We start from the raw sequence: 23,815 nt of genomic DNA on the forward strand, positions 1-23,815 counted from the left end.
TTACTGATTCTTATTGCTATCGTTATTATTATTGTTGTCAATTGTTATTATTATTGTTATTGTTAATTTGTTATTTGTATTATTATTGTTGTTGTTATTATTATTAAATATCATGGCATCAAACACGAACACTTCCTCCTCCTCTAGAAAAGCCAAGTCAAAACGTAGGGAATCACCAAACCCAAACACTTCAATGCCCCCCCTAACACCTTTCCCTCCCCTAACATGCCTTTTCACTCCCCTAACATGCCCTTTCCAAACACTTCCACCCCTTTCTTTCATCCCCAAACCACGGGAGGGCACGAACAAATGGATGATATGGCTCCTTAGACTATGCCTAGTTCAGGATTTCAACAAACCCATTTCTCACCTCATTTATACGGATCACAACATGAATTTTCTATTCCTAGTAACCAAGGTAGCCAAAACACAAGCCTCCTGGTCGAGTGAACAATCCACCCAAATGCCTAACACCCAAATTCTAACATATTAGAGTGGTGTACCGAAGAGGAATTTGCTCAAACCAACCGAAAGAGTGAAGTTTGGGCACATTATCAATTAAGTAAAAATGGAACCAAAGCCCGGTGTCGGACTTGTAGTAAAATTTTCTCGGCCGATACCAAGGGAGGGACGGGACACCTTAGTAGACATTCAAAAAGATGTGGTGAACCATCTAATGATCCAACCCAACCCAAAATTTCTCATTTCCATCCACAAGGCTTCATTTATAGTTATGAGAAAGATAGGGATGAACTTGGGAGAATGATTGTACATGCCGAACAACCTTTTCTTTTCGCCGAAAATGATGCCTTTAACAACTACATTAACCGAGCACTACAACCCAAACACAAAAAAATCTCCCGACAAACCGTTCGATCTGCTGCCATGAAGAATTATCAAGAGTATAAATTGAAATTAGTAAATGAATTGGCTAATCTTCCTAGTAGAGTTTCTTTAACTGCCGATGCATGGGATAGTGGATACGGACTTCACTATTTATGTGTTACTTGTTATTGGTTGGATAATGATTGGTTGTTACAAAAACGCATCATTCATTTTAAAATGCTTGAATACCCTCATACCGGTCTTAACATTTCTCATCATTTAATGGAAGCCATTGATGCATATAGTCTTAGGGATAAAATCATGTCTATGACTTTCGATAATGCAACTTCTATAACATATAGTGAGAATTGGTTAAACCCCAATTGACCGATTTAGTATTAGATGGAAAAGCACTTCATATTAGATGCATTTGTCATGTTCTTAACTTGTGTGTGAAGGATGGAACACAAGCAATTGGTCCATTTTATCACAAAATAAGGAATGCTATTATGTCTATTAATAGCTCTAACTTGAGATATCAAGAATGGAAAGATTTTTGCAGGCAACAACAGGAGAAAGGCTATAAAAATAGCACCGGATTGTCCAACTAGGTGGAACTCCACCTATGAAATGTTTAGTCGGGCAATCGAGTACAAGGTTGATTTAACACTTTTTTATAATATGAAATTTCCACAATGTGCTTTACTAGAAGATGATTGGGCTAATTGTGAAAAATATATGCAGTTTTTACAATTACTATATAGTATGACACATTGTTTTTCTTCTGTATATAATTCTTGTTCCCATTCTTTTCTTAGCAATGCATGTTTACTTGTATAAGTTTTTGCCGAACATCGATCACAATATGAATATCATGGATATCTTCCATTTATGGAGGAAAAATGGCGTAAATATTACACTAATATTCATATGATTTATATTTTTGCTTCTATTTTAGATCCTAGGCAAAAATATGATGGCACTTTTTTATTAATTGATATTTATTATAGTAACATGAATTTGGAAGATGATGTTGAAGCTTTTAAAAATAAGGTGACTAATGAGTTTCTCTCTTTATATAGAGTTTATGAAACTAAATATGGAACCGTGTCTCGATTTTCCCCTTCTCAAACATCCAAAAACGTAAGTAAACGGGCCAAAGGTTTATTTGCACAAGCTGCTAACATGATGTCCAAGTTTTCAAGTACGGAATCATCATTAACTAGGAGAACACAAAGCGATGTTTTGGAGTTGCAAATGTACCTAAGTTACGACTTCATGAAAGGCATGGACGATGAAGAGAAGTTTGGCCTCGACATCCTTGATTGGTGGAAATCACAAACCATGAAACATCCAATTTTGTCGGCAATGGCTCGTGATATTTTTGCTATCCAAGTCTCCTCTGTTGCCTCCGAAAGAGCTTTTAGTGTGTCGGGACGGATTTTAGACGATAGAAGAACAAGACTAAAACCCGAAACACTTGAAATGTGTGTTTTCTTCAAGGATTGGTTGGATGCCGAAACTCGTTCTCAAAATCGTACTTATGCACAAAATGACGACGATGAAGGAACGTCGACTTCTTTTAGTTCTCATACTTCTCAATCAACTCAATTGGCCGATGACCTTGAACCACAAGAAGACAAAGACGAAGACGAAGACGAACAACAATAATTACATTATTACGATGACCTCGATTTATCGTACCGGCTACCGGCATATAATAAACTAAGTTATTCTTCAATTTTTTGTGTTTTTGAATTATCGCACTCGTAATTTTTTTTTTTTATTATATGCATTGTTGTTTTTTGCTAAATTAATAAAATTGTTTTTATTTGTTTATTTAAACTTAAACATAATTAGATAAATAATTTATATAACCTTAATTAAAATAAAGTTGTTCAAAACAAAATATATTAACATTAACATAAACATAAATTAATCACATTATTTATATAAAATTAAGTTGTACTAAAAAATATATATATATATATCGTTTTTTATTTACATTTATTATTTAAAAAAAAATGGCACGGTTTGGCCCGCGGCCCGGCACGGCACGGCCCGCCAGACACGTGGGTCGTGTCGTGCCGTGAGCTGGGGTGTGCCAAAATTAGGCACGGCACGCCGCAGCACTGGCACGGCACGCCCCCCATCGCGGCACGGCCCGTTGCCCATGTTTAATACTCCATAATAAATAAGGTTATTTGTTTAAGGTAAAAGAAAAAAAATAACGAATTTTTTAAGGTTATTTTTGTAAGTTTATTTTTATGAATTTTTTAAGGTTATTTTTGTAAGTTTATTTACCTGTAAAAAAGAAAATTTTAGACTATTTAACGGATATATATTTAGGACTTAGGTTCTCTTCACTTCACCTTTTAAAATTATTATTCAGTAAAAATAATTTCAATTTAGCGAAAATAATTTCAATTTAGCAAAAATAATTTCAATTCAGCAAAAATAATTTTAGTTCAGTAAAATTAATTAATAAGATAAAAGAAATGGGGGCCTTATAATTTGAACTTTGAAGGGATACTAATTAAAATTATTAAACAAATTTGAAGAATTTCAAATATAAAGTGGATAAAGAGGTGTCTAATTAGGAAGAGGTATGGGGTTAAAGAAAGATTTGACTAGCCTAAATTTCTAATGTGGGTGTTTGGTTGAAAGATGGTGTAAACAGAGTTTTGAGTCCAATAAACTAGTTTATTAACTGCTAGTAATAGGAGTTTTTTTTTTTTTTTTTTTTTTTTTTTTTTTTTTTGGTGAGAACAAGGGGCAAGCCCCAAAAAAGTATTACAAACTACGAAACTAGAGGAAAGAAACAAAACACACGAAACAAGAAAGCAGCAAAACAAAGCAACAAAAAGAAAAATAAACAGAAAAAGAAAAGCTAATGAGCTTCACAGCTCTTATTCCACTAAGCCCCTATTAACTCGACTCCATGGGCACCATTCGATGCCTTGTTATACCACGCAAGTCCTCCAATAAAACGGCACGAAAATCCTCCGAGACCGCCTCGAAGATGACTAGTTTTTGAGTGGACGATGCTCCAAAATTAGCTAACCAATCTGCCGCCCGGTTAGCTTCTCTGTAACAATGTCCAATAGAGAGTTCCCAATTCCTATTAGAAATTAGGGACTTGCATTTGCGAATGATGTGTAAGAAAGGAGTGTTAGTCGGAATAGGATCCACTAATATACGAACAATTGCCTCTGAATCAACAGTGATCTGAATTTTCCTGTGTCCTGCATTCCAAGCTAATGTCATGCCCCTCATAACTGCTAGTAGCTCAGCCTTTGTACTCGAACAAATACCACAGTTCATGGCAAACATTTCGTGGAGTTCTCCACTGTGCCCTCTAATCAATCCGCCTGCCCCGGCTGGACTTGGGTTCCCCTTTGAAGCACCGTCTGTGTTTAAGCGAACCCAGCCTTCACGCTGGAAATTCCACCTAATCAGCATCTCTGTTCTTTTTCGCTTCTTAGGGAGACCCTGCAACAGGTTGTTCTCGTACGCTCTAGTGATATCACCTACTCTAACATAGATGAAGCTTAATTAATCCAGGGGAATTGCAGTGTCTCTCTCGAAGCACCTTTCATTCCTCCATCTCCATAACCACCAGCAAGTGGTTGCAAACATAAGTGGCCATCCATCCAAATTTGTCTCATTTCTTTCTTTCAAATTTTCCATTAACCACATGCTGAGTTGATCAGTTTGCCAGTGCAAGTCAGACCCTCTTCCCAGCTTTCTCCATATCACTTTGGCTGCGGGACAATCTCGTAGGATGTGGCTAGTGTTTTCCTCAACATACCCGCAAACATAACACCTAGGATCAGGAGTAAGGTGCCTTAAGAAGCGATTCGAATTAGTCATTAGACGATCATGACCTGCTAACCACATGAAGAATTTGATTCTTTGAGGGGCTTAGAGCTTCCAAATCCTCTCCCACTTGATGTCCTGAATCTCTGCTTGATTATTATCCCTCTTGATAATTTGTAAAGCAGACTGAATCGTAAATTCACCCAAAGACGTTCTATTCCAGTAGACACTGTCAATGGCATCTTCGTCTTCAGCTAACTCATGGGAATTAATCTTCATCAAAGCCTCTGATGGAAGATAAACTGCAAAGTTCTCGGTGATCCAACCTCTCTACACATGCCACATGTCTCTCACAGTGTAATCCAGGGAATAGCTTGGAGGTGGAGTAATTGCTAAATCAATCAAGGGAGTGTTTGTTGCCCATTTATGTTTCCAGAAAGAAGTTGATCTGCCATTACCCACTACTATATCAATCCCTCATTTCAACACATCGATGTTTTCAACAATGCCTCTCCAAGCATTCAAGGAATCATTCTTGTAAGTAAACATCTCTACATCATAGCGTCCTCTACAGTATTTCTGCCTAAGCACACAAGACCACAATGATTGCGGTTCTGCCAAGACTCTCCATCCTAATTTCGCAAGGAAAGCAACATTTACTTGGCACATACTCTGAATCCCGAACCCACCATCCTCCTTCTACTTGTCAATGGTCTGCCAAGAAACAAGATGCATTCGTTTCTTCTCCTCCGTACTTCCCCACAAGAAAGCTCGAGATTTAGCATCAATTTTGTCACAGATACCTTTCAGAATCCTGGTAGTTTGCATGGTATAATAAGGAATGGATGAAAGGGAGTTTTGTACCAAAGTAGCCCTGCCCGCAAGAGACAAAGTTTTGTTATTCCAGCCTGTTAATTTCGAGTTGATTTTATCAATTAGAAATTGATAATTATCTTTAGTGACGCGCCCGTTAATCGTAGGCACTCCTAAATAATTGCCGAAATCCTCAGTAGCCTCCATCCCCACTTCATTGCAAATTTCATCTCTAATATTAAAGTTAGTGTTATGAGAAAAATATATTCGACTCTTCTCCACACTAACCTTACAACCAGAAGCTTCACAAAAATCATTAAGGCATTTCTTCATAAGAGCAGGTTGTTCCAAACTAGCCTCACAAAAGAGAATTAGGTCGTCTGCAAAGGCTAAATTCGATATGACCAGCCCACCAATACTAGCTCGAACCGGTTTCCACAAACCCAGCCGACATTCTCTATCAATAAGATGGGCTAACCTTTCCATGCATATCACATATATATACAGTGACAACAGATCTCCTTGGCGAATTCCTCGAGATGGCATAAAGGACTGTGTTGGTTCTTCATTCCACAAAATACTCAGTTTGATAGAGCTAATACACATCATTACTAACTCAACCATATTTTGGGGGAGTCTAAGCTCCATCAAGGATTCTCGAATGAAAGTCCACCTAAGCCTATCATAGGCTTTTTCGAAGTCGATTTTAACCGCCATGTAGCTCACTTTCCCTTGCTTCCTTCTCATGGTATGCAACATCTCTTGGACAATGATGATGTTGTCCATAATCTGTCTATTCGGCACGAAAATGCATTGTGTTGGAGATATAAGGTTGGGGAGGATCGGTTTCAAACGGTTAACCAACACTTTAGTTACTAGTTTGTAAGTTCTATTGCATCGAAACTGATTAGGCGTTTGAGGCACTTCAATTTTAGGTATCAACACTAGGAATGCTTCGGTCAAACTTTCAGGAAAGTTCCGACCCATTAATATATCCAGGGTTGCTTGGATCACACTGGGGCTAACCTGGGCCTAGAATTTTTGGTAAAATATGGGCTGGAACCTGTCTGGGCCTGGGGCCTTGTACGAGTCATCCCATCAAGAGCAGCCTGAACTTCGCATGGGGCAAAAGGCCCAGTCATTAAATCCCAGTCCTCCTGGCCCATTTAAGGGAAATAATCCTTAAGCAAGTGAATTTGGGCTTGGCCGCTACTTTCTTCGGAAAAGAGGTTATGCCAGTATTCCACAACTAAGTTTTTTACTTGAGTTGTGTCTGTTACCCAGTCACCATTAGAATCCTAGAGGGTCTCAATCCTATTTCGTCGTCGCCAAATGATCGTGGAAAGATGAAAGTATCTCGTGTTTCGATCACCATCGCAAATAGCTTCAGCACGCGATTTTTGGAACCACAACAATTCCTCTTATTCTAGGATTTCGAGCATTTGCTTCTTCAACTTTTCTTCAAGCTTCAAAGTATGAACTGGAGCACCCGCTTTCAAACCTTTTTGTATCCCTTCCAACCTAGCCCATAGCTCAGATTTTTTCCTAAATATGTTGTGGAAATGTTCTATATTCCAATGGTTAAGTTTTTGTGCAACCTCCTTTAAGAAAGAAATCAAAGGCGCATTATTATACCACGTGGCTGACACAAAATCTTCAAACTTCTCATGTTTAATCCAAGAAGCTTGGAACCAAAAAGGTTTAAGAGCTATTGGAATTGGAGCAAATCCATTGGTGTTAATAAGCAAAGGACAGTGATCGAAAGTTAATTTGGCCAAGTTACGAACTGCTCCTTCAGGGAATCGAAGCCTCCATTCATCATTCACCAATCCTCTATCAAGCCGAGCATCTTTAAACGTTGCTTGAGATAACCCCCGACACCAAGTAAACCCAGGGCCAGAGCAACCAAGATCTATAAGTTGATTATTGTTTACCCGATCCGAAAAATCTCTGCATCTTCTCTCCATCTCTGATTCTCCCTTACCAAGTCTTTCGGCCATGCTCATTGTATCATTAAAGTCTCCCGCAAGCATCCACGGGCCATTGTATGCTCGACCAATATTTTCAAGTTGCCTCCATAACTCGTGTCTGGTGGTTGAATCCGGACTTGCGTAGATGGCAAAAAACATCTATGGATCTTCATCTTTCTTCTTAATTTCTATTGTGATATGTTGAGTTTGATTATCTAAAACCGTAACCTCTATAAACTCTTGTCTCCAAAAAAGCCATATGCCTCCACTGAAACCCTGAGCCTCTACACAGAATTGGCCCGAGAAGCCAATCCTATCACAAATCTTTTGTGCCTGCTCTCCACTAATATGAGTTTCAACCAGGGCTAGAATAGAGGGGTCATTTATTCTAATTAGCTCTCTTAAAACAGCTAATATATTCCCAATTCCTTGCACATTTCATATCATTAGTTTTATCAACATATTAAACATCGGAAAATTAGGATATTTGTCATAGATGTTCAAGGGAACGTTAGGCATTGTGCTCACGAATGCTTTGCTCAGCGCTTTCATTGGGCCGTCTATTTCCATTGGAATCACTATGGTAGCTAACATGTCTGGCGGATTGTGGGTCGGTGGCAGGAACGTGCTCAATTGGAGAAGAGCTTTGTTCGCTATTGGATAGACTGTGGAAAGAGTTGGTCCATCCATTGGATAATCCACCAGGGCTGAATATGCCGGGGGAATTCTTGTAACCAATGTGATCGGGGGATGCAGTGGATTCATATTCACTCAAGCTCTCGGATTGGTTTCTCAAAGCAGTTGGAGTTTGAGAGGCTATAGTGAAGGCTTGCATTGAACCAGGGGATTGAATTTTCGGAGCACGCTCAGGGGGACACAAGATTACCTTTACCTAGGTCTTTCGGGATACTAGGATCAATATTTTCCTTATTGTCTCTAAAATCAATCATCTGGAAATCTTTTGGGGATACAATCTTTTTCGAAAATTGATCTTTCTCAAAATTATTCTCTACACGTTGACCCGGTACTTCCCTGTGAGGAATATTTCCTCTGTCTCCTATTAGACTTCCCAAATTTACTGTTGACACAATTTCCTCATCAACCTCCATCTCATTATGGAAATTATTTCCCAAAGGAATTTCCTTCGTACCAAGACTGCTTATATCACTCAAATTAATTGCCCCCTTTAGCAAAATTGCTATCTTCCGAAGTCAAAGAATTGATTTCCTTTTCCTTAAGGTCCATCGTATTGTTTCTTACCATAATATCCTCAGTTATAGCCACTGCGCCCTGCTCACGCTCCATCTCTTGCTCTTGGTCCATGTCCTGGTCCTGATTCAATATGTCGAATCTTGATCCTGAATTTCTAGCCTAACTAGCAGTCGTCTTGGACCCTTGAATGTTCTCTGTATTGATCCTTCCTCCCAACTTAGTTTGGTTTTCCCCTGTTTTTGATTTTGAGCTATCTCTTGCTCCCTCTGTGCCATCTTTGATTCTGCCCTCAACAGGAGTCTTCTTCGAGTTATCCACCTTGGTTTTTGGGTTATACTTGCGGGTAGTCCGCTGAACCAACATCCATGATCCAAATTGATCATTTTCCTCAGGCCTCACCCTAGGAGCTTGGTTAAGTGTGACTTCATCAATCTTGACAACTTTCTCTCCATTCTCATCCCTAGTAACATGGACACTGCATTCATTATCCTTGTGGCCAAGTTTTCCACATCTGAAGCAAATGAGCTTCAATCCTTCATACTAAATTTTCCACAACCGACCGTTCAATCTGAACTTCGATAACAGGGGCTTCGAGAGATCAACCTCGATACTGAACCTGACGAATTGACCCCAACTCATAGTCTCAGTATTCTTATCAATACTGATAACTTTTCCTATTTTCGATCCAATTCGATGCAGGAACGTCTTGTCAAAATACTCCACAGACAGTTGAGGAATTCTCACCCACGCAGTTAGGAACTTTATCGGAGCTTCATCCGCAATGAAAGTAGGAACCCATTTGCGAATTGTAAGATAACTATCTCCTATAATCCAAGGACCTTGGGTTAGGACAAAATTATAGTCCTCCATACTCGTGAATCGCATTACATAGTAGGCAAAGCCGACATCAGTGAGGGAGATAACCCCCGTCAGACTCCATTTAAGCCTTAGTCTCTTAATAAAGACTTCATAGCTCATACGCTTGTCAAAAAGTTTGATAATCAAAGCATTTTGCCGAGAAGGTTTCCTCAGCCTCTGTTTCTCTTTCTTCGTTAAAAAGAAATTGGGGCAAGATTCATCATCAGATTCACACTCAAGAGGAATGTCATCTTCCTATTCCCAATCCTCTTCCGTATTCTTGAAGTTTCGGTACGATACCTCCAGTCCATTATTACCCCAATCATGTGGCAGTATGAAACCCTTGGATGCGGCGGCGCCACCGCCTCTTCATTTTCCCCACCCATTTGGTTCATCTCAGTGTCAATTGGATCATCCTATTGATCAGGATTTCCTAAGGGGGAAGATTCCGGCGTCCGTTTAAATTTTTTCACTAGTACAAAAAAGGGTTATTGCGGCGCATGATATATTGTTTCCGCGGTGCAAAAAAGCGTCGCTACACCCTATACCGACGCTACCAAAAGCGCCGTTTAAGTAGCTGCCGCTAGACCCTATAGTGGCGCTTATGTAATACGTCGGTATAACATTTAAAATGCGTCGGGACCTTGACGCGCTTTTTTATAGCTTATAGATGCACTTTAAAGCGTCGCAATAGTATGGTAAAAATGCCGCAATATGTAAGATGGCATTAAATTAATCTGTAAAGGCACTTCTAAGTGACAGGCCAGGCCACTTGCTTTTCATATCAATTAACAAATACAATATTTTATAAGTATATTTTCAACAAGATAACTAAATGCCAATATCATTATAATAAATCAAATACTTTTAAGTACATAAGTTCATCCCTTAAAAAAAAAAAGTACATAAGATCATCCTATAACCTAAAATATATCATCTTACTTTGTACATTAAAAAAAAATGCTATTTCAAAGTAAGAAGTATCTATAACTCCGAGCGAAAAAAACTATACATATACGTAGTATACATTAGAACAATACTATCTTCCAAGACATCAACATGCACTTGATTTGCCCTCTCATTCCAACTTTCTAGTTGCTTCATGATTAACCTGCATAATATTGTTTCAAAAATCAGCAAAAATTACACACATGACACAAGAACATCGACTAAGCAACCATATTATACACACAAAGCTGCCTCAAAAGCACCCATACATAACTGAACAGAGTAACAATTTTCTATATATAATACTACAGCTTTTAAGAACAATGTAAATAAAGGTTTAACAACAACCTCCTAGCTGACACTAGAACAAACAGTCACTATACTAGCTGCAACCAACACAACTTTGGAAAAGATCTAACCAACAGACCAAAATAGCACCGAAATGAGTACTAAAACAGCCATAATTGAGCCCAACTTAGTACCTAAATAGCCCCCAAAATAGGTCTACTTAGACAGTAGCAAATTGACTACAAAGCATACCAAAGAAGCTTGATTATCATAATATCTAACAATATTGCAAAGCATAAAAGTAATATACACATACGTATTTAACAAAAAATCAAGAACTAAGCAACTTTATACACACAAAACATCTTAAAATAACCTGTTATGATAAAGATAATAGATCAACCACTTTATATACACAATACAACTTTCACAAATAGCACAAACAAAGCAATTGTCTCATACATATTATTGGCCACTAACTCATATTGTACCATTAACCCAACCGTCTAATTCAATATTCTTTAAACTTGCTGTTAAAATACATCCAAATACTAAACTAAAAGTTAAGAGTAAAAATAATTTCACTCATTCGACCACGCACTCCATTTTTTCTCCTTTTGAATCTATTGGACAAGGCTTTTCTCAATGCAAGGGAAACTCATAAAACATGAAATTCAATTGCAGGGATGATACTAACAATCATAATATTCGAATGATGATATCAAAAGGTAAGCAAAATATGTATTCTATAAACAAGGGGCAAAAATTACATCATAAAGCTCGAACTTTGTCTTTAATATGAAAATAGACCCCTCAATTGTAACTAAGAACAAATAAATTGAAAATTCACAAGAAAAATTCGATTGAAATAACGATATCAGCATCTTACCGATTCAGAGTAAACTCAATTAAATCCTGAATTAGTTTACAAAAGGTTTATTTCTGCAAGGGACCAAAATAAAAATAAATAAATAAAACTTGAAGGACAAACACAAATGAATTACAACATCTTACCTTACAAGGATAATTGAGGAATCTGCAATTATTTGTTGACAAAGATAAAATCTTGCAAAGACAATCGATAATTAGAGAACAACAGAACACGAAAAAATATTAACCAAATCAAGTATAATCGAAATCAAGGATTTACAAAAAAATATAAGCAAATTAAAGTGACTTAAAAAGGAAAATCAACAAAGGAACAAGATTAATTAGAGAAGATCTACCTGAGAAGTGAGAAGTGAGAATGAAGAGTATTACTTGGGATTTGAAAGTAATTGAGAAGTGGAGGTGTAAGAATTTTGAGAGGTTGAGGAGTAAGATAAGGAGGCGGAGATGACGATGTGAGTAAGGGGTTAAGGATTTTTCATTTAGGTGGGAGTTTGAGTTGAAATAATTCATATTAAAATATTTGAACTACCGCCTAATTTTTGGTTCCAGCGGCTTTAATTGAAGGCGTTATCTGAATAGTGCCCCTATATTACACGGATGCTTAATTATCTCGCACTTTTCCGTATTGCGCGTCTAGGAAAGCGTCTCAATAGACTGATTTTGTAGTAGTGTTTATTCGATCTTTTCATTTGGTTGGCTTCTTCCGTAGTGAAGTTCTTCGCTCTTCTCTAGCTCTCGCTCTCCATTACAAAAAAGTAATAGGAGTTTTTTATGAGAAAGAGAGAGTTTTGTGGTAATTAAGAGCACCAATATTGGTCAGGATGTTACAATCCTTTCCCAATTTCTCTCTCCTTTCCTCCACTTGACACATCATACTCTCTTTTTTCCACATCACTTCCCACTATCTCCATCCTTTTACTTATCCTCTTTCTTAAATATTTCCAACATCAATGAGTATCCTTTCCCATTTTCTCTCTCCTATTTACATATACCCCACCATATATTCTCTCTCCTATTTCTACACTTAATTATTATTAATGTTTGTAAAATATGTTTATTATTATTAATATTTTTATTAATTGAACAAAAATACGTCAACTAATACTTTTTCACATTAACATGTTAATATAAACAATTATAAAATACAGAATACATGAATTAAAACACATGAATTAAAAATATGAAATACACAGATGAAAATAAGCAACGAAAATAACATACATAATTTAAAATTATTAAAATGCTAATTTTCAACCGAGCTTCTTGACCTTGCCCATAAATGCTCAAACAAGTCCATTCTTAATGCCTCATGAACTTGTCTATCGCGAATCTCCCCTCTTGAAGCTATCAATCTACTAAAATTATCAGGATCATAATGCTCGGGAGTTACGGTAAATGTTGTTGCATTTCTGGTTGAGGATGACCCTGGCATATTTTCAGGCTGTTCTTGGGCGAATTCAAGTGGATCTTTATAGTTTAAATATGTATCACGCTCGTCTTCAACTATCATGTTGTGAATGATGATGCAAGTCATCATGATTTCCACATCAACTCTACACTCCATGCCAAAGCAGGCTTCCTAATTATTGCAAACCGAGCTTGTAACACACCAAATGCAAGCTCAACATCCTTTCTAGCACTCTCTTGACGTGTAGTGAACCATTTATCCTTTAATGTTTGTGGGGTTGCAATAGCATCTATGAATGTCGATCATTTTGGATAAATCCCATCTGTGAGATAAGATCCTTTGTTGTAATTATTTCTATTAATAGTGAACATCTAGAACTTGTGGAGCATGGTTTTTTTATTATATCATCGAACACCGGAGAACGTTGAAGTACATTAATGTCGTTGTAGGATCCAGGCGTTTTCTAAAATAAGTTACCGTTGGTACTTTTGATTTTCTGAAATAAGTTATCGTTAACAAATTATAGCTGTTTTAGATATTTAAGCCACAAAAATTATGTCACCATTAACTTGTGACAAGTGTCAGCCTTTAATCCAAATTGTTTCCGTTTATTTGGCATTTTCCGCGACTGATGCTGCTTTTCTTTTCTTTTTTTTTTCTTTTTTTTTTTTTTTTTGTTTTCTTGTTTATTTTTTGGCTCGTGGGACGAGGACTAATTTCCTTTCCACATAAAGGAAACGGTGGTATACTGTTGCTAACAGGATCCTTTTAGCAATGTTGACATCAATAAGGAAGTTGAAAAGGAAGGAAATTGACGCCTAAAAGGACTATAATCCTTGTGAATGCTGGTGCTCTAAGGTAAAGTAAAATAACTCTTCCATCTTACGGTTGACCCAAATTTACTAACCATTAGCAAGTTTACTCAAACAAATACAAGTTATACACATGTCTTTATTGGTCAGTTTATATAATATAAGAGGGATTCCTAATGATTATTTTTCTTACCTTGTTAGGAAAAAAAAAAAAAAAAAAAAACCAATTTCTAACTTATGAATTAAAGCAACTGAAAATTCCAAATTTGAGTAAATCAATTAGCTATAGAAGAAATTCAAGAATTTACTCTTTTCATTGAGGTTCTTTAAAAAATCAGGGGCGATTGACTTGGTTGATTGGTGTTTCCGGTTAGTGAGTTCAAGTGAAATAAATTTAGTAGTCATTTACGTGTCGTACTATAAGAAACCGTGCTTTTAGAGACTGTAAATACCGATCAAATTAAGCATGGTCAATTTGGAATGCATGCAACAGTGCTCTACACAATGTTAATGTTAATCTGCTGAAGATGCTGCTGCAGTTGATAGCAATGTACAGGGATGTGAGCAGTAATTTCGTTGAATGTCGGAGTAATTATCCGAGCGTCTTATTTCAAAGAGAGTAGCTGAACAAGATTAGTAAACGTTGATGTCTGGACATCATCCAAACATTACGGTAAGAAACTTACACCATTAATTGGGCACTTTTTTTAATCAATAAACAGACTTCAATACAAGCAGCAAAACCCAGATTTCTCAACGAACCAAAAAGGACATCCTATTCTTTACAAATGAATTACAAATCATTTGAATTTGATACCAAAAAAATAATAAAATAAAACCCCCACTGATAAGAAACTGAGAACCACCATTGCCGCACAATATATATAAGCTACAAAAGTCAGATCCTCCGATAAGCTCAAAACGTGAAAGCTGATCATCAACGTACCCAAAAGTAGCCCCTCAAACCAGTGCTCTCAAACTTTCACAGACACTTTACAAGCCCTGATTTTTCATGTCATCCCCTCATCGGATTGCACCCAGTTTCAACCATGGCATCAATCAAACTGATTTATTTACACAGCTCGCCTCAGGTTCCAGATTTCCCTGCTACAATGTTGGAGAGCAAAAATGTTGGTTTATAGAGAAGGGTTCTCAAAAGGTATGTTCACCCTGACATGTCAATTTCCTTGCCATGATCATCCTCACGAATGTGTCTTTTCAACCGCCTTAACCAAATATCATAGTCAATAGGATACGGAGTCCCGCATAGACTGTCAACATAATCAGCAAAAGCTTTAAGAACGGCTGAAATATCCCCCAGCTTTTGCTGTATCAACCGTTTTGACCAAGCTCTTTCCCTCCACTGCAATGCCCCTTCAACTGAATCCAATTCAGGCAGCTCCCCACCAGAACAGGAATAGAGCATGTAAACTAAGCTCTCCGCATCAGATGCTGAGTACAACTTACCCTCTTCAAGGGCATGTGTAGATGAATAGTGAAGATTCAATGCAGGCCGATCCCTCTCCTCCAGCACAGCATGACCCCACCCAACCAAGACAAAGTAAGGATTTCTTACACCTGAAGTAATGCATATCACATTCTCTGGTCGGATGTCACCATGTCGAATGCCAGAAGAAGAGGCAGTAGAAAGTGCAGACAAGCAGTCATGGCAACACTTGATAGCCTCATCTGAGCCAAAACAGCTACTTCTGACCATATCAGTTACTGTTTCACCAACTGGGCTAGTCACAAGGACAGGGGTTCCCCACCAAAGATGATTGGAATCATCACTGGAGCTTGACCTCCTAGAACGACTAGAGTGACTTATTTTACCAGACGCAACCAGTTGAGGCAAGTATTTGCTGGATAGACCTTTCTCTTTCATCACTGTCAATACCTTAGTTTGCCTCTGAACCTGGTACCACAGATTCATATCTTCCCAAGCAGGTTCCACCTGAGAGGGATGCGAACCAATGTATAAGAAGAGAGACCTTCCAGGGTCCTCAACAGAAAACGCTATGTAATAAGTAAGTTCACTATCACTTCGAATTTCACTAATCTGATAGCCTTTCTGGTGGTTTGAATCCTCCAACCATAAAACTGACCCAATTTCTAGATTCATTGGCTCAGCACTCTCCCTTCTGTTGGATTCATCTAGGACCTCAACAATTTCTGGGGAGCCATGGCGCTGCTGGTACTGGTGTAAGCCATGTCCATTTACTGTGGTGTCAGCAAGTTGCCTCTCCAACCTTCTTGCTTGAAGACGAGAACTGTGGTCAGCAGCCAGATCTTCAATAGACTGCTTGGGCACCCCAGCCAACTGCAGGATGGAGTGGTAAGTTGCAAAAAGCACCTGAAGGGCACCAATATCACCCCAATTAGCATTTCCAAGCTTATTCCATACCCTATCGATAGGAGACATCGAAATATTTGAATGATGCTTTATCCATTCAGTGGCAGACTCATATACATTATTTACATTTAGCTTCAATTTGCTCAAATCTCCTTCAACTTTAATCACACCAGCATATTGAGAATCAACAAGAAGCACAAAAACGGGGCTTGGACTTTGAAGAAAACTATTCTTGCTAAGGCTTCTAGACAACATCATCCGGAGAGCAAAATATAAAGCTTCACCTAATATGGACAGAGGAGGAAGGCGCACATCCTTTTCTGTAAGGATTCCAATATCAGGCGTCAACAGAGCCAGCTCGAGCACTTCATCCCATTTACCACGTGGATGTTTGGCATTCTTCAGTAAAATAGAAGCTGCACAGAGACCTCCTACTTTACCATTGGCAATTGCCCTTTCAGCTTGATAGAATTTCATATTTTCATTATTAAGACAAGCAACATAGAATGGTAAAGGTTCTCCATCACTCCAAAATGCTTCCCACAACCCCTTTACACATGCATGTAGGAAATCCTCAATTGCTAGAAATGCTGTAGTTTCAACACCATCAGATGTAGAAGCATAGACAGCACTAGGCATACGGATAAGTTGTTGGAAAGAAACCCCTTCTAATGCATAATCAAATTTCTGAAGCTCTACCAACTCAAAAGGCACATCAAATGTCTCTTGTCCTGAATTATCTGATATAGCCTCAAACCACTCCTCCAAATTAGAAGTAAATATTTTGCTGTCTACAAATCTCCGCAGAAATTCCTTTTTATCTCGATTCTTACCGCCTGATGATACGCTGGACCTCTTTGTCCCAGAGCCAATAGATGCTTGGTCAGGGGATATGCCTGTTGGCAATTAGATACATTCAGTATTAGTTCCTAAATAACAAACTCAAAATACAAAGGAGCAATCTAATGAAGCAACAAAAGAAGCAGGAGTAGACAACGACCTACTACAGAAAAAGTAACATAAACCATTAACAAACCTTCAGTATGCAGGCTTCTGTAACCTTGTAGGAGCAACATAACAATATCATTTCATTTTTTACCACGAACAAAAATGATTTGAGTATCACTACATGAAAAAAAAAATGAATATATATATATATAAAGGAGAGCACATGACTAAATAGAGCCTATTCAAAGAAACAACAATGCTTGTTTTTCTTCTCCAAAGACCTAAGCATCAGAATTGGATTTTAGCCACATACACATGAAAAGATGGGCTACAAGCACAAAATCTTGGGTGTTAAGAACGAAGGATTGCTCATTTCAAAGCCCCTGAGATTGGATTTAGTATTTCTACAAACCTTGGTACTCATAAAATGTAGGTATTTTCTGGATATAGACCTTGCAGGTGAATATGTAATAGGGTCGTATACTAGAAGCCCCCCCCCCCCCTACCCCTAGCCTTGCCTCCTTCTTCAAAGCCAAATGTGAGGGACTTATAATTCCCAGTTCATATACTTACAGCAGATAATACTGTAGAAAGAAAGGAATAGCGGAAGGAACAATGATAAAAACTAGCATAATTTGAAGTAAGACAATGTCTTTGAAGCTTGATTTGACATTTGTGCTCTTGTTCTATCGCACCTTAAAATAAAGCCACAACAAAACTAATCAATCAAATACAATCAAGCCAAAAACAATAGTCTTCACAACAGTTTGTGTAGTTGTTATAACAAATGCAAGAAAGATTCACGAAATCAACAAAAATGAACACGGATTTTACGTGAGTCACTAATGATGAGTTAGGTCCACGGACTGGCGAGAGGATAGTTATCAATCTTGAGGGCAATGTATAAAAAAGCTCAAGGCGCACTAAAGCGAGAGGGGTTCTGCTGCACCTAGGTGCGCCTAACGCGCGCCTCAGTGCGCCTCTTTGAAGTGAGGCGACTATACGGGCAGTTAAAAAAATTTGGCTGAAGTGCGCCTCAAGTGCGCCTCGGGCGCTTTTTGTGCGCCTAAACCAAAACGCCTCACCTAGACCAAAATAAGTGCTCACCCCTGATCGCCTTGCGCCTCAGCGCCTAGGCGCGCCTTAGGCACGCTTTTTCAAACACTGCTTGAGGGTAGTACAGATTACAGAGAAGTGCTTAGGTTAAAACCCAGATAGGTTATATAGTAGCCCCCAAAACAGAAAACATAACAGGTTGAAAAATAGGCATAAAAGCAAGAACCTCATGATGGTCGTTTGAAGGGGGCTAATAAATTCAAGGCATATCCTAACAAGATTGAATCATTAATGGCAAAAGATCGAGTTCAATTATTTATACTTTTGATGATAGGTTAATGCCTTTAATGATCTGGTTTGAATTATTGAGCTTTCTCCACCAGTCATCACATTTCCATGTAAGCCTCAGCAACAAAAAGATTATTGCTCAACCTATACTTCTATTGAGATTGTTTTACACCACTGTGCACAGAATTGAGAGCTGATGTAATGCTCTTTAAATCTCAGGCCTCAGCTGAGTCAGCTCCCTCATATTCAGTCATTTTTACCAGATAAAGGACTTCCAAATGTACATTTTACCAGTGGTTTCATATTGCTAAAACATACACTAAAGGAGTAAATCACCAAATGATCTGAGAATCAGCAAGAAAGTTACATTAAGAAAAACCACAAGTGCACAAGCCGCTAGGATTAAAGACAGGCAGATGCACAATGACAAGAAATCCCTAAAGATTTACAAAAGATGCATCATTAGTAACTGAAGCAAGGTGATTGCCAAAATCCTTACCTGATTACCAGAATCTCACAATCCACCGTTCACAAAACAAGGCAATGCAACTTTATAATGAAATCCTAATTAACAGGGTCGAAATGAGATCTCCATAACCTGGTTAGACTTCATAAGAATGTTGCAAGGCTATACATACCAATTGATTTGCAATGAATTCGCCATCACCACCTATCACCTCGACGTACCACAGGAGACAAAGGCTGCAGAACAGAGAGCACAACAACAACCCCTTCCAGCTACAAGACCAAGCAACGACCCATTGAGGCAGCTAACAGAAACAGCAGGACAGCAGCAGGGGCAAAAGACAGATTTGGCTTATTAGTTATTTACTGTGGTAATTTAGCATGAGACAAGGAGTAGTAAATGTAGCAATTAAGGCCCTTAGGCCATCTTGTTTGTATTCGGTAGTAGTATAAATAGAGGAAGCCTGAGTAGAGAGAGAGATGCAGAAAATTATTGTAGAGGGAACTCTTGTAGAGTAATGGCCTAAAGTCATTGACGTGTACGCAAGCTTTACGCTTTATCAATCGAAATTAACCTTCCGGCCATTTATTTTCAGTCTGAACCACAACGTTCGTTGCATGATTCAATTGATTCTAAAAGAGGAATAAGAAAACTGGTACATCTTGAACTAAAGTACAAAATGTAGAAAATTCTAAGAGCAACTCCAATGGCAAGCTTATTTGACAATTAGCTTTCCATGCCACATAAGCTTTTAAGCTAATTATCATTTTAGCTACTTTTTGCTCTAATGGCTAGCTATTAGCTTAGTAATAGTCGTTAGATAGAAAATACATGGAAAGAGCTTAATTGGTGCAATGAGCATTTTATATTGGCAAGTCTAATTCCCAAGTAAATTAGCTTTGCCAAGCTAATTGAGTTTTCTAGCTCCAATGGTCAAGTTAGTAGCTAGGGAATTATTGAAATTGCAAGCAAGTCCCTAGCTACAACCATTGAAATTGCTATGCACTAATCGTAATAGTTTCAGATATCATTTAGTTAGGTAACACGACAAATAAAAGTTTATGCCCTCAACCAACTTATTGAACTTCACGCAGGAAATCCATCCTAAAAAAAATTGCTCTAAACTAATGTCCTTCAATTTCTCATTTCTTTCCTCTCATTTGAGAAGCTTCGAGATAGTTTCACTATTGTAAACCTAAGTTCAATGATGAGAAATGATCATTTTAGTATTTGACATTTCTACAACCAATGGTCCATTGCTTTTCTCGTCAAGTTGTCCTTAAAAGTTTATGCTAGATGTATTCTTCTTCCTACTTCCTTATCATTTGCATTCAGAAGAACTAGAAAGGTGGTTCCTGACCTTTCTGTGACACAAATCTCAATTGAACGGCCCAAAACATCAATTCAAGATACGTAGAGGCAACCAAATTATCTCAATGAGGACACACATATGGAGGATGACCTCTCTTCTCCTTCACAAATGAAACCTCAAATTGAAGGATTGGGAAGGCTTGATTATGTTTCAGTTACGTGCCAAATTAACCTCTATAATAGAAACTTACAGTAAGGCTTACATTGTGCATGATATCTAGCATTGTCATTTGTACCAAAACTACCAACTAATGTTGCACAAAGCGTATTGCTCCTATCATTTCTAGAATTTCAAGTAAGTTAAGAAAGCTTCTACTATATATACCAGTTTTAAATTAAGGTATTTTCCCTCTCATAGTTCTCACAATTAAATTTGGTTTTATTAATCACACTATTCGAAGTAAAATTTTCACCGATATTAAATATGTGCATCTCAAAAATATGTACAAGTAGTTATATAATAAAATTGTGGCCCTCCTACTTAGGGGTGCTAATTGAGTTGAGCAGCTCGCGAGCAACTCTTACTCGACTCGGTCAACGCTCGGTCAAAACTCGACTCGAGTTAGCTCGACTCGAATTCGACTCGACTCAAGAGGTTAACGAGCACGAGTTGAGCAAGCTCTAACTCAACTCGATAAGCTCGTGAGCAACTCGATAAAATATTATTAATATAAAATTTGCAAACAAAGTTACTATCTTTAAACAAATTTGACACTAATTAAGCCTTAATTTATATCATAAAAAAAGAAAGAGTAAATTTTTATTAATATCTATATATAATAAGGATTACAATATAAATTGAACAAAAAATAAATAAAGACATATAATAATAGAAGTACCAAAATTTTAACGAGCAGATTGTGAGCTACTCGACTCGACTCGAAACTTTAACGAGTACGAGTCGAGCATGTTTTATTTGCTCGAAACTTTAGCGAGCACGAGTTGAGCACATGTAAAAAGTTTTCGAGTTGAGTCGAGCACCCCTCAGCTCGTGATCGACTCGCTCGATAAGCACCCCTACAGAGACAAAACTAAATGAGTACCAAACTGCCACCTAATGTTATGCAGATGTTCAGTTTGTCCACTTTATTTATCAACAAGACTTCCTGTGACCCATAGAACCTAGGTTGGTAATAAAAACAGATGAAGCACATGCAGTCTAGCTGCAAACATAACATATTTAAGAATTTAAGCACCCAAAGTTCAGGACTCCCACCACCCCCACCACATTGCAAATGATTCGCCAAAGAGCCAGTTTTCGGAAAAATTCAATGCGGCATCACTTCCATTCATATGGCTACAAGCAAGAGGTCTACAGGCATCATAACTTAAAAGTATAATTCTAGTAGACAAGACAGCACTAGATTGTAACTCATGGAATGCACCTTAATATCAAATAGCTGAGTTATTCATGAAAGCAAACGCGTAATTAAATGAAAGCGCAAAAACAAATAAAAATATCTAACCAGATGAGCTCCTTGTCTGCCGTTCATACGAGTCCTTCGACATTGCAGAAAGCAGAACAAGACCCTTTTAAAGTTTATGTATAATTAGCACTCCCCAACAGTCCTGAAACTAACTAATGCAGAATGTATCGTCGAATTCCACCTCTCCTCTTATATGCATCAATTATTTCATACCAACAATGATTCCACTGCTGCATCACAGCCTTTAGAAATCTTCAACATCATGCTAGAAACCCAGCAAACTAGTTTGACACTGGTAATTCATAACAAAATATTCACCTGCAATACCAAAATTTCAATTTCTAGCTAACTTGATAATCATAAACCCAAAATAAACAGAATTAAATCATAAACCCAAAAAAAAGGTAGTAATTTTAAACAATTTTTTTCATTCGGGAACCAAAACCACCATATAAATTAACATCACAAAATCACTCAATTACAAAATTAACTGAAATATAACAATAGATTACTTTAACTACTTGTATAAACTCCGTAAACTAGCAATCAAATTATCATAAACCCTAATCGACGAAATCAGATCAATGAACCCAAAATTACAGATTTGAAACCCTCAAACTCAATTATTACAAATTATTACAATAAACATCAAATTTGATGAAGAGTAAAGTAGAAAGACTTACGAAATTGAGTGAATTGACAATGCAATGGTATCAAAAAACTTGGATTTGCAAGCATAATGGTGAGGTGAGGTGAGGTGAGTTTTTCTCTCTCCTATTCCAGCAAATACTGGTGCTATTTCCACTTCTACCTTTTTGGCGTTTTCTTTGTCTTAACTTTCTAATTCTATTCTTTTTCTTTTCTTTTCTTTCCCTTTTGTTTTGTTCTTTGTCTTCTGTTTAAGTGTTTATCTACCTCTTTTTCGACATGTCAATACGATGATAATAGATGAACTCTAGTTGCTCGTTTGGTAGGCGGTAATAATGTGATGAATTGTATGAATTTACGATTTTTTTTTTTTTGGGTTACGGAGTAGGTTAGTTCATGCTATAATTGTTGATTAGAGTGAATTTATATACGGATTAGCATTGTTTTCAATTATTCAAGAGAATTTTAGAGTTTGAATTGGTTTATATAGTATGAATCCATTCTTAATTTCAAATAAGATAAATTAAATTAATGGTTAAATAGGGGCGTTCATGTTAGTATCAAATTAAACCTATAATGAATTCGTAATACATCTAAAAGAATGTGTGGGTGTTTTATTATTCAAAAAAGATGTGCAAAGCCATACATATAAATTAACGGTGTTTTAGGTATTTTAAATAAATGTTGTGTTTTTCAAGAATTAACTTATGTAATGAAGATTAGATTTAATAACTTTTATATGTGAGGTTCAAATGGAGAGATTTATTTTATCCTTGAGCATATGGATTCTCTTCTTCTTCGCGAGTGAATGTTCATCACCACTCATTTCTCCATTATAATTGATAATAAATGGTCGTGGATATTTGAGGGAAAGAAAACTGATGCCTTCCCGTAAACACGAAAATATGTCTTTCCAATCTAAAGTCGGTTGGGGAAACAATCTTTACCTCCTAATCTAGTCCTCTTCACATGAACCATTTTCTTAACCCTGCCCCATCAAACATCAATTTACAGCTCATCCAGATCGTTAATACCGTTAATAACATTGTTATGACAATTTTTTTTTTTTTTTTTTTTTTTGAAAGATGTTGCGACAATATTTATTTTTACTACATTAGTAAAAATTAAAAAAATAAATAAATAAACACTATAGTCAAAGTGAATATACTATCTCCGTTGATGAATATTTGCAACTTTGAAATATTTTATGTCTCACAAATAATACCCAAAATTGCAAATAATCATTAAAGAAGGTAGTATAATTAATGAATTAAAGTCAAGCGTGTCAATTAATACGACAGAAGAGTATTCAACTTGAAACTCGATCTCCAAATATACTCCACCGATAATTAAAGGTTATCAAATACGTAGAGTATTAAAAGACCATTATACTTTTGCAAATTTATTGTAATAC

At 37.2% G+C, this 23,815-nt stretch overlaps 2 protein-coding genes and 1 long non-coding RNA gene across 3 annotated transcripts; all 3 read right to left on the reverse strand.

Annotated features, from left to right (window-relative positions):
• Nucleotides 1–6,878: 6,878 nt before the first annotated feature.
• LOC145580843 (uncharacterized) lies at nt 6,879–7,586 on the reverse strand. The gene has a single exon (XM_081637930.1). The coding sequence runs from the start codon at nt 7,584–7,586 to the stop codon at nt 6,879–6,881; it is 708 nt and encodes a 235-aa protein (XP_081494056.1).
• A 2,797-nt stretch (nt 7,587–10,383) lies between these two features.
• LOC145581947 (uncharacterized) lies at nt 10,384–12,361 on the reverse strand. Its single transcript, XR_014099709.1, has 2 exons — nt 11,623–12,361; nt 10,384–10,608 (listed from the first exon to the last, which is right to left on the reverse strand). It is a non-coding gene; the product is annotated as an uncharacterized LOC145581947 (long non-coding RNA).
• Nucleotides 12,362–14,493: 2,132 nt separating this feature from the next.
• Nucleotides 14,494–22,686, reverse strand: LOC145581948 (uncharacterized). Its single transcript, XM_081638987.1, has 3 exons — nt 22,437–22,686; nt 21,793–22,071; nt 14,494–17,093 (listed from the first exon to the last, which is right to left on the reverse strand). Exons 2-3 carry the CDS (start codon nt 21,833–21,835, stop codon nt 15,010–15,012), a joined length of 2,127 nt encoding a protein of 708 aa, XP_081495113.1. The 5' UTR covers nt 21,836–22,071; nt 22,437–22,686; the 3' UTR covers nt 14,494–15,009.
• Between the last annotated feature and the right edge of the window lie 1,129 nt (nt 22,687–23,815).

The sequence above is a fragment of the Chenopodium album genome, chromosome 15 (assembly GCF_948465745.1).
Source record: "Chenopodium album chromosome 15, dcCheAlbu1.1, whole genome shotgun sequence".
NCBI lineage: Eukaryota > Viridiplantae > Streptophyta > Magnoliopsida > Caryophyllales > Amaranthaceae > Chenopodium > Chenopodium album.

Excerpts from the sequence above, each read along its gene's own strand:
- LOC145580843 (XM_081637930.1), bottom strand. The coding sequence starts at position 7,586 with ATGTTTTTTGCCATCTACGCAAGTCCGGATTCAACCACCAGACACGAG.
- LOC145581948 (XM_081638987.1), bottom strand. The coding sequence starts at position 21,835 with ATGTCGAAGGACTCGTATGAACGGCAGACAAGGAGCTCATCTG. Across the intron at positions 17,094-21,792 it reads GCAGACAAGGAGCTCATCTG|GCATATCCCCTGACCAAGCA; the intron begins GTTAGATATTTT and ends AATTGCCAACAG.